The sequence below is a fragment of the Euprymna scolopes genome, chromosome 7 (assembly GCF_053919585.1).
Source record: "Euprymna scolopes isolate OS-2025 chromosome 7, ASM5391958v1, whole genome shotgun sequence".
Taxonomy (NCBI): domain Eukaryota; kingdom Metazoa; phylum Mollusca; class Cephalopoda; order Sepiida; family Sepiolidae; genus Euprymna; species Euprymna scolopes.
Genome location: NC_136488.1, coordinates 112,487,769 through 112,500,268, shown reverse-complemented (window position 1 = coordinate 112,500,268; position 12,500 = coordinate 112,487,769). Strand labels below are relative to the sequence as shown.

General features: G+C 34.5%; 1 protein-coding gene across 1 annotated transcript in view; it reads right to left on the bottom strand.

Moving 5' to 3' along the window:
* Positions 1-12,500, bottom strand: part of LOC145279890 (epidermal retinol dehydrogenase 2-like) — a 46,911-nt gene that overhangs the window by 20,590 nt on the left and 13,821 nt on the right. The window contains exon 3 of the mRNA XM_080131365.1: positions 11,666-11,910. Within this exon, the coding sequence (XP_079987491.1) occupies positions 11,666-11,910 (245 nt within the window). The remainder of the gene's footprint in view (positions 1-11,665; positions 11,911-12,500) is intronic.

Below are 12,500 nucleotides of genomic sequence, written 5' to 3'. Positions count from 1 at the left end.
GATATGAGATGTAGATTCACATTGTAGATATGAGATGTCGAGACGTGTATGTAATGACATTTTATAACACAGACATATAGACATATAATACAATTTTCACTTTACCTTTTTGTAAGAATCACAAACACAAGACGACATTTTATCAAACACATGATGGATGTATTTCTTCACGACCGGCCGTGGTTTTCTCATCAAGAATTCAAAGCTTCACATTTTAGTTTCAAAGTGACCGTCTCGCTTCCTAGACGTTCGAATTCCCAGACCCTCTCTGAGTTTCTCACTGACTGTCTAACTAACTAACTCTCACTTCCTGTATTGAGAAATCCATGCATGTCTGGCCACGTGAGCAAAATTCACGTGTTTCAACATGCGCGACTTTGCACGTTTCCGACATATGATTTCCCAATAACCTATTTTTTGTTTGATGTTTTTACAAAGGAATTCAACCTACATATCTACTTTATTTAACCCATATTTTATTATCCACATTCTTTCTAACAATTGAATAGTTTATTTATTATTTATTTCATCAGAATTAACAATTTACTGGACATTCCATTTAAACCTATTGTTCTTTAAAACTTATATCCAAGGTTCGATTTCTGCTTTCTCTCATTTTATTTTCATTTTAAGTAATCTCTATTTTTATACTTACATGAAAAGGGGACAGCCCTTATCATGTAACACTAGAAGAAGCAAATCTCTGATTTAAAAAACTATAATGTGGAAGACCAGTACCCGCATTAAGCTGGTCTGCAGTTTGACATATTGCTGGCTATCTTGCTCTTGCTTGTTGCTGGATGTCAACATTTTGAACCGAGAAAGAGAGTTAACTGTCATACGAAGCTAACACTCATCTTTGTATAGATACTCCGTCAGGCATTTGTCTATAAAAATATTCCTGTGCTGATGGAAATATTGTGATGTGTAGACCTGAAATGATGGAAGCATGTAATAATTGATCTGCCATCATTATATGTATCAATGTATGTATGTATGTATGTGTGTATGTATGTATGGCGAATGAACCCTTTTTCTGAGTCAACGGCCAATTAGCACCGTGTATATTTGTGTGTGTGTGTGTGTGTGTGTATGTGTATTGGGGTGGAGATGGCCCCCGTAAGCCGTGGTGAAGGCAACCTTTCTAGGAGAAGCAAATCTCTGATTTAAAAAGCCATAAAGCGGGAGACCAGTACCCGCATTAAGCTGGTCTGCAGTTTAATTTGTTTCGGCTATCTTGCTCTTGCTTGTTGCTGGATCTCAACATTTTGAACCGAGAGAGAGACTTAGCTGTCGTACAAAGCTAAGACTCTGTAACATCATCTTTGTATAGATACTCCCTCAGGCATTTGGGCTCATGGATTTTAAATGTCTGAGGGAGTGGTACTCGTCTGACAAGACGTTGCAATCATCATGCATGTATGTATGTGTTTATATATACATGTGTATGTATATGTATATATATCTATGTGTATATGTATGTATATATGTATGTGTGTATATATGTTTATGTGTATATGTATATATGTTTGTGTATGTATATGTATATGTATGTGTATATATGTATACATGTTTGTGTATGTATGCATATGTATGTGTATATATGTATATGTATATATATGCATATATATATGCATGTGTATAAATGCATATATATGTATATGTATGTATATGTAGGTAAATAAGCTTAAGATTTTATTTTACTAATTATTACTATTTTTTATTTTTATTTATTTTATTTATTTATTTATTTTAATTTAATCATTTTGAAAGTCTTACTCTAAAAAATAATGTTTTCAACTTATATATATACAAATATTCTTCAATCAAGTTTTAATAATTATTTCCCAAACTAGTTAAATTGGTTAGTACATTTTACTTAAATTAAATGAATCATCTTTCCACTTGTATTTATTTTTAAAATACACTAACCATATAATAATTTATTTTAATTAATTAAATGAGTATATAAATTGATAATTAATGGTTGAATTCTAATAATGCTTTTATTAATGTTGTCATTATAACATCTTTTATCTTCTCCCATCCTTCCATTTACCCTTTTATTTTATTTATAATTTGAAATTTTAATATTATCAAGTAATATTTAACATGTTTAAATATTGCAATCAAGCCAATAATTAGAATATTTCAAGCTCCACACCCTCCATATATCTGATTATGAGTTTTTATGCTTTTATACTTATTATTCTATTATCACATTTGGTTTATTTATTTGGGTCAACACACCAATCATATAATAATTTTTTTTATTTCAACTAATTAAATAAGTATTTAAATTAACACTCGATACTTTAATTCTACTTATACTTTTATCATATTAGGATTATAAAAATTGTCATTACAGCACAACATCTTATCTTTTCCCACTTTTCCGTTTACTTTTCATTTTTATGTATGATTTAAAAACAGTTTTATTTATTTATTATATTTTCAACTAATATTTAACACACACAAATATTGCAATCAGACTAATAGTTAGAATATTTCAAGTTCCACAATCTCTATCCCATATACTAATTTGATATTTTAATTTATTATTTACGTATGCTTATAAAATAAAATGATTAACTCATAGACATCAGATTTAAATTAAATACTATATACTGTAAAATATATTACCATATTTCATGTTCTAATCTATTCCATAAATATATCTGATTATAACTAATGTTTTATTTGTTATCATTCTATTATTACATTTGGTTTATTTATTTCAGATATTCTGACTTTAAATTTCCACTTTTTCCTACCTTATTTTCTACTTTTTTTTATCTTATCTTCTATATATATATATATATATATATATATATATATATATATATATATATATATAATATTTTGGTTGCAGAAATTCCCCTTTGGTCCAAAGTATCGTAGGATTGCAGCAACATGTTATATATATATATATATATATATATATATATATATATATATATATATATATATATATATATGAGAGAGAGAGAGAGAGAGAGAGAGAGAGAGAGAGAGAGAGATTAAACTGTAGAATTAATATGTCGGCGAGATACACTCGAAATAATTACGGACGAGAAATAAATAGAATTTTTCCATAAAAAATAAGCTCGTTTTCAGTTTTTAATCTTCTAGTTTTGTTTTCATTTGGGAGTAATATTTTCAGCTGGAAGCAGTGTCCTCGGTTCATGAGTGATGGGTTTGTGAGTTTCATCTTAAATTTTATGAGGGTTGCATCCTTTTAGTACGTACGAGCTTGTATCACTAGTAACTATGTTTTGCAGTTTAGTTTATAGTGTGTTATAGTATATTATAATACTGATAGTGTCCATTCCCAAACTTTATCTTTTCTTAACTGCTCGTTCGAAGGTTATGCATGTTTTAGGTAAATGCTTGGTAATAATCTGACAGTGCAAGGGATGTGATGTTTTCAGGTGCCGACATGTCTTAATTGCAGTGGCCTGTTCATTATCTGGTTTCATGAATCTTTATAACCCAGAAATTTCATTTCTTTTATGAAGAAATCACATTTTCCTTTTTTTTTTATTTTGAAACTATAGTCTTGTATTTGTGGAAACACTTTGTGGGCGTGTTTCTTGTGTTCTTCCATACTTTTACTATTTATTAACATGTTGTCTAAGTAAGTGATCGTGTAATCAAGTTCACCAAGTATAATGTCCATAACTTGCTGAAAAATTTCTGGTGTGATTTTGACACAAAAGGAACAGGCTTTTTAAACTTGTAATAATTTTTCACAATCTACTTTGTAGAGATACTCATGCTTTCTCAAATATGAAACGAAGGTTTTATTCTTGTCTGGGTTATTCCCCAGACAAGAATAAAACCTTCGTTTCATATTTGCGGAAGTGTTAATTGCATTCCAAATAGCATTTTGCAAGAAAGCATTTTCGTTCTATTTTGACCCTTGTTCGACATTGCTTGTAGGAATAATTCTTCAAACTATTTTTTTTTTTTTTCTATTGTTTCAATATAATATTTTTATAATCTTTCTTCAGTAGTAAGAATAAGGTTTATAATTATTGCGCTACTTGATATGAATTTTAATAGAGTTGACTTAAGATTTTCCATGTTTAAACATGTCTTTATGTCATGGATTTAGAAATCTCAATATTACGCTGCTAACGTAAAAGAGCAAGCAAAATATAAAACCTTTTTATTGACAAGAAAAAAAATCACATTTTTTGTTAAACATTTTTCAAGTAACAGTAAGATTTAAGGTTAGTATTTTAGTCAGCATTAAGAATAAGGTTTATAATTTCAACGGTGGTATTATTTTCTTATTAAAATATAAGACAGTGCCGGATTAACATAATGAAATTACCGACCTTTTCTTTGAAAGTAAAAAAAGAGAGATTTCATTTTGTCTAAGAAAGAATTCAACTTAAAGATTTAAAAAAAAAATCTATCGATAAAACCTGTTTATAGAACTTGTAAAAGTTGTCGATAATTTCGTAGTCGGTTTCTTTATGTTCGTCATTTTTAAATAAAAATTTCTTGATAATCCTCATTGTCAGGGTTGTAGACTGGTAAAGTCCCGGAAGAAAGACATAACTCGACATTTAGTGAAAACAAAATATATTGAAAAGAAAGACACATACAATAAATAAGAGAGTGATTATTCGCCTTTCTGACTAATAAGTGTGTATAACAGCGAGACACTTATTCACCCAGTCTTTATTGGAATAGAAATTTGATCATTGTAGAGTGGGTGCTGTAATAAGAATGTACATTTGAACAGAGGAACTAAATCGTTAGTGGCAGTCATACAAAATAACATAATCAGAAAGAACTACATAAACTCCAAAATAGATAAAACCAAGGAAAACAGCAAATATAGATTCTTTAGACAAAGAGACAAAACAGTAACCCACATAAGTTTATACAGCAAACTTGCCCAAAATGAATACAAAAACAGAGATGAGTGTGTTGAGAAACTATGCAAACGTCTAAATTAGATCACGCATATAAATGTCATAAACATTCGGAACCAATGGTGAAAAATGAAAATCATAAAATGATTAGGACTCATATTTAAAAACATAAATAGAACAAAGGAGAAGGAAAATATATGCCAAATTGTACATTTTGGTATCCTAGTAGAACATAGGGTGAAGAGTCAGGAGGTAGAAAAACTAAACAAGTACATGGAGCTTGCTGGAAAGTTGAATATGAAACATGAATTAGGGCAATACGATTACAAAAAGTGATTGGGAATCGTTATCGAAAGAAGTAGAAAGTACTAGAAATCTGGGGAGAAACTGCAGAGAACATCAATTGCTGTTGCCAATGAGCAATCACTGACAATAAACACCTGTAAAAACTAGTGGGTAGCAGCAAAATAAAGGAGATTAAGACGATACATGAACTATTATACACCTGAAAAATGAAATCAGCAAGGAAACCCTCGAGACAACTCTACGAAAAATGAGTCAGAACCTGAAAAGATGTATCCACGAAGCAGATATTCCAGAAAGTTGAACCACACTGGTATTAAAAAAAAAAAACGCAGAAAAAGGAACCATCCCCAGCAATTACAGGTCTATAACATGTTTACCTACAATGTGAAAAATACTAACAACACAACTGAAGGAACAAATTTATAATTCCCTTCAAAATCGTGGATGACTCCTCGAAAAAAACAGGAACACATGAACTATTATACATAGACCAAGGGATCCTGTGGAGAAAGAAGTGGCTTACCATTAAAGAGGTTGCGCGTTTGTGCCTGCAGAGCACAAATTGAGAATCAAGATGGCGCCCGCATGCTTTTATGTGGAAAAAAGTCTCGGGGAATCTTGGAGAATCTCATACTCTGGTTCCATAAATAACGAGAAAAGGAAAGGGGAAGGACAGACGATTTTTAGTCACTAAAGCGAATGGACGTGTGTAAAAGAAGAGGTAGAAGAATAGAGTGTGGTGAACGAAACAAACGACGACTCGATTGAAAGTAGAGTTGTAATGAACACAAGCTATTTCGGCATGACGTCAGGATTTGACCCCAAGCTAATTCCCCTGTTTGATGGCAGTAGCACTGATCACTCAGTGCAGGAATGGGTGGAAAAAGCAGAATTAATATGTCAGCTCAGTGGGGTGAAGCATATAGAATGCGTGGTCCCAATGCGCCTCACTGGGGGAGCATATGCAGTATACCAGCAGTTGGCTGATGAGAAGAAAACAGATTTTGCCTGCATCAAGTGCGCCCTTTTTACAGCATTTGCGTTAGATCCAGTTACTGCATGGAAGCAATTCATGGCCCGAAAATTACATCCCGGGGAAATGGTGGATGTGTATCTGGCTGAACTAAAAAAGCTATTGGTCTTTTTTGGGGGGATGTCAGACAAAGGTTTGGTGTGCGCCTTTGTTGCAGGATTACCTAAGAGTGTGGAAGATCTGCTCCATGCCTCATCCCAAGTGGACGAGATGGACATATCGAAAGTATTGGCGCAGGCACGAGCAATACTAAAGAAAAGCCCTAACACTATAGACGAAGCGGCAGCTGTACAACCATCACAGGTTGGATTGCAGGACCTGGGCGAAGCTACAACCTGCTATAAGTGTGGAGGACCCAACCATTTGGCCCGTGATTGTCTTTCGTCATGTCAACCAACTCAGAAACTTGACGGGCCGCAGTGCTACAAGTGCAAAAAACGCGGACACCTGGCCTGCACCTGTCCAGGAAACGGGCAAGGGGAAGAAACTACAGCGCCAGTCTTCTTCCCAGATCGTCATTGAGCACGTTTGTGCTGTCATAACTCTCAACGAATCTGACTTTCGTGCAGAGTATGATAGAAACACCAATGCCTTGACGGCGTCTTGGAAGTGATCAAACGATCAGCCACCAATATCCTTGCGGAACCGGGTATAGGAATATCCCCACCCATGTGGCTAAGGGAACAGTATGAAGAAGAACTGCAGACGTGGATCGACAATGGCTGGCTTCTTCCATACCCAGAGGATTAGGTTGGCCCCCTCGCGAGGGCTGATTCCCTTGATGGCCGTCGTACAAAAGGTCCACCCCATCCTAGACTACCGTGAGCTCAATGAGCATGTCGACCCATATATGGCAAGGGCTGATGTGTGTGCACTCAAATTAAGGGAGTGGCGATAGCAGGGATCAAACGTGGCAACTCTGAACCTACGCAGGGCCTATCTGCAAATACGCATTGAGAGGAAATTGTGGCCATTTCAGACTGTGGAAATTGGAGGAACCCGATATTGTCTAACCAGGCTAGGGTTCGGTCTAAATGTGGCACCAGGCATTATGACAGCAATCATGCATGCTATCCGGCAGCAAGATGAGGCAGTGCAACAGCCAACATCCTCATACATCGATGATATATTCGTCAATGAGAGCCTCATGTCAGCGCAATCGGTTAGAATGCACTTTGAGAGCTTTGGACTGACATGTAAGGAACCAGAGCGTCTGTGCGATGGAACAAAAGTTCTCGGCCTGTACGTGCGCAATAGCAAGGAGGAACTTTGCTGCGCGTTTGTGCCTGTAGAGCACAAATTGAGAATCAAGATGGCGCCCGCATGCTTTTATGTGGAAAAAAGTCTCGTGGAATCTCGGGGAATCTCGGAGAATCTCGTACCCTGGTTCCATAAATAACGAGGAAAGGAAAACAGAAGGACAGACGATTTTTAGTCACTAAAGTGAACGAACGTGTGTAAAAGAAGAGGTAGAAGAATAGAGTGTGGTGAACGAAACAAACAACGACTTGGTTGAAAGTAGAGTTGTAACGAACACAGATCCTAAAGGAGGTAAAAAGTAGAAAAAAAAATATAGTCATGGCATGGATCGACTACAAGAAAGCTTATGACCAGATCCCATAAGCATGGATAATAGAATACCTTAGAATGTAAAAATACCGGGCAAATTATCAAGTTGATGGAAAATGCAATGAACATGGATACTTGAACTGACAGCTGATAGACAATATATAACTGAAATCAAAATACAAAGAGGAATTTTCCAAAGTGATTCCCTATCACCACTACTGTTCATCATAGCCATGATGCCCCTTAACAATATACTAAGAAAATACCAAGCGAAATACAAGTTCACTAATACAAATGAAACAATTAACCACCTAATATACATAGATGACCTGAAACTGTTTGCAAAAAAATAAGAAGGAACTAGAGAAGACCAGGAAACTTATGAATAGATATGATCAAGTGGGGAAGACAGTACACTGGAAATTATGCAAACAACTTCATCTTGAACACCCACACAAATGGTACAAGCATAAACTAATAATGAAAGTCACAAATCTTATGGAACATGGATATACAAACAGATAAACCCATCCAAGCAAGAAACCCGGATGTCGTAATATAATAGTTTACAAGAAGGAAAGTTCTACCAGATCGTAGATTTTGCCATTCTAGCAAACCACAGAGTGAAAATCAAGGAAACAGAGAAACAGAGCAAATACACAGAACTGGCCAGAGAGCTCAAAGGGATCTGGAAAATGAAGAAAGTTAAGATAACACCAATAATAGTAGGAGCACTAAAAACAATACCAAAAACTTTGAAAAAAGAATGGGGGAGATTGGAATTAGAGAGATGGCTGAGAAGATACAACGGATAACAATGATGAAAATGGTTGAAACTAAAGAAAACCTTTGAATGCAGAAACTAATACATATGATACAAAGGCGCTAGTCAAACATATAGAAACTGCTACAGACATAAAACACAAAGAAATACTACATGGAATTATGAAAACTGAAACTGTAGAATTGTAAGTTAACCTTTCCCCCTCCTCTGCGCTCCTGCCTCCCCGATCTTTCTTTTGGTGTCACCATAAACTGACGCCACACCAAATAAGTGAGGAAGGTCAAGGAGGATGGAAAGACCGAGGAGAGAAAGCACTAACCAGACGTCCACTGGATGAGTGCAAAGAAGACTGGAACCCAAATCCCAGTGAAAACTAATGGTCGCTACCAACGAGAAATCAATGGTAAATGGCTACTGCGATAATGCAAACTAATTTGCAAAGGTTATTGAAAGAGGTAGTGAGCACTTAAAATCTGATGAGACTTGTCATTCAGACACGAGGCATCTTCCAAGGAGATTCACTATCACCATTACTGTTCATCATAGCCATGATGCCCTTGAACAATATACTGAGAAACTGCCAAGCCAGATACAAGTTCTCTAACATGGAGGAAAAAATGAACAATAGATGATCTGAAACTTTTTGCAAGGACCAAAAATAAACTAGAGACATTAATAAATACCACCAGGATCTTCAGCCAGGATATCCAAATGGATTTTGGTTCTGGAAAAGTGTGCACTTCTAGTTATAAGAAAGGAAAACTAGAGACGACAGAAGGCATGGAACTACCCAACCAAATGGAGATGAGGGCACTAGGGAAACAAAATGCCTATAAATACCGCACTACACCTAAAGGACAATGTTCACTGACTCTACATAAAAAGAAAAGACGGTGTGAGGGGACTAGTTAGAATAGAAGACTGTGAATGATACCAAAAAAGAACTAGAAAAATACACAATACAAACGCTGAAAGAATAATCATAGGAGCAAGAGACACTGAAAAAATCAATAAAACAGAAAACAAAGAGACAAAGGATAAGAAAGAAAAATGAGAAGAGAAACAACTACATGTAAGATTCATAAGGATGACAAAAGATGAAAATAACGAAAACACTTGGATGCGAAAAGGACTCATAAGCCGAGAAACTGAATCCCTACTAACTGCAGCACAAGACAACTCGATAAGAACCAACCACATCAAAACAAAGATCGACAAAACACAAGATAACAGCAAATGCAGACTCTGTGGACAAAGAGACGAGACGATAAACCATATAATAAGTGAATGCAGCAAAATGGCTCAAAAGGAATACAAGAACAGACACGACTAAGTGAGAAGGGTAGGACACTTGGAATTATGCAAACAACTGCATCTCGAACGCACAGGTGATGGCCTCCTCGTGAGTAATAATAATAATAATAATAATAATAATAATAATAATAATAATAATAATAAGCAGAAGAAGAAGAAGAAAACTGTTAGGGACAAAATTATATAGTAGAAACCTCGTTAAAGCATAAACATCAGGGTAGTATCATTAACCATTCATAGGCTAGACCAAAGAAGAACTCATGCATCTTACCCCAAGAACTAAGAAACTAATGAGCATGCACTACATCTGAAAGATAATACTGACTGACTAGGTGAAAAAGAAAGGGAATTGATAAGGATAGAATACTGTCTGAAAAACACAAAAAAGGTACATAACTCAAAACACAGAAAGACTGATCAATGTAGCAAGAGACACTGTCAAATGAGAAATTCAAAAAGCAGTAAAATCAAGAACAAAAACAAAAAAAGAAAAAGAAAGGTGAGAAAACAAACAGAACATAGATGCTTCATAACAACAAGAAGAGAAGAGACCCACAAAAACACCTGCACATGCTTTTCAGAAAATGACAGTTTACAAAGAAATGGAATCACTTCTGGCAGCTGCACAGAATAACCACATCTAAAGCTAAAATAGACTAAATCCAGGAAAACAGTAAGTGCAAACTTTCTAGACTAGGATTTCCCGTAAATCACATAATAAGTAAATGCAGTCAACTAACCCAAAAGAATACAACAACTGTATGTAAAACAGTCCACCGGAAAATACTATGCAAATGACTGCATTTTGAACATACAGACAAATGGTATCGACACAAAATACAAAATATATTATTATGATTATTTAATTTGATAAACAGAGTTTAAATCTAAAATTACCGCATGTTCTAGGAAAAACAGTGAATAATCGAAACTATACTTCTGTCCTCCACAAAATTCATATACCTGTTGTCTTGCAACATTTATTTCTACATGAACATTGTGAAATGCAATATGAAGTTGCGTTTGGGAAAATAACATCTTTCTCTTGCAGATTTTACATGATACCTTTTCTCCATCATCAGTTGGAAGGAATGCATGATTCCTAATAGTAAACACCAACTCCTTACTAAAGAAATATGGAAACTGAAGATTGTACTGAAAGATGAATATAACAAAACACATAAACTCATCGAAGCTAAAGAGATCATGCATTATAATAGTTAACAAGAAGAAAAAAATGCAAAGTGTAGAGTTTGCCATCTCAGTAGACTATAAAACAAAGATACTGAAAGACAAACTCAACACACAGAACCAGGAATATAGAACACGAAAAAAATCAATGCAATACTAATTATCGTAAGAGCATTAGCAACAAAGTTATGAACTCATAATCTTCCCCTTGCTGTGGGTAAAATTTGCAATTTGTGCTCAATTAATCATCTGCAATAACTCATTTACATGGAATCGTTTACGATAAGTTAAGCAAACCATGATATATCGTGTTATCAGTCAATTTTGTAATCTAAGTATTTATCCTGTACCTTTCCAAAATAAAAACAAAAAAAATCAACATATAAAATGTTTGAGGAAATACTATAAATCTAACTTCCTTTTTAAAAAAGTGTAAAACAAAGATGATTTCTGTTTAGTCTGGCAGAAAACTACTTTTAAAATTTTTATTCTTAATTAATCCAAACAAGATAATGACCTTGAACAAAAATCCTTGTATGGATCAGAAGTTATTAATCTAGATTAGATAATTTGACTCACCTTATCCGGCAACCTTTAAATAGGTCTGTGTCAACACACTGCGGACATATGAGTGTTGTCTTCACTCCATTGTGTTTGTCGTGTTTCAGTTCATAGGTAAGCACTTCATGGAAACCATTAACTGCAAATTTAGTTGAACAGTAATCAGTCAATTTGTTAAGACCAGTTAGTCCAAGAGAACTGGACATGTTCACGATGTGACCATGATTATTTTCTATCATTTTCGGTAGGAAATATTTGACTGTCTGCAAAAGAAAGAAAAAAAAAAACAAAGAGATTATGGTTCAATCCTTTTATCATCAACTGTGTTAAATATTATATTACACAAAATATATTATTCTGGTTTGATTTGATGAACAGAGCTTAAATCTAAAATTACCTGACCGCATTTTCTAGGAAAAACAGTGAATAATCGAAACTTCAGTCCTCCACAAAATTCATATATCTGTTGTCTTGCAACATTTATTTCTTCATGAACATTGTGAAATGCAATATGAAGTTGCGTTTAGAAAAATAACATCTTTCTCTTGCAGATTTTACATGATACCTTTTCTCCATCATCAGTTGAAAGGAATGCATGATTCCTAATAGTAAACACCAACTCCTTACTAAAGAAATATGGAGACATGTTTTTGGGGTGGCGGGGCGGTCATGCATTTTTGCGGTTCTATAGCGAGGCAGTTGATGCTTGCTACTTCAACAGGAGATTCTATGAGAGTTCCATCTCAAAACAAGAGTCATTAATTTTTTTATTTGAAAAATTTGGGCATTGATTGTTACATGTAGTTGCTGTATTTGCTCTTGTGGCAAGAGTTGTAGTTTATTTTTGTGACTA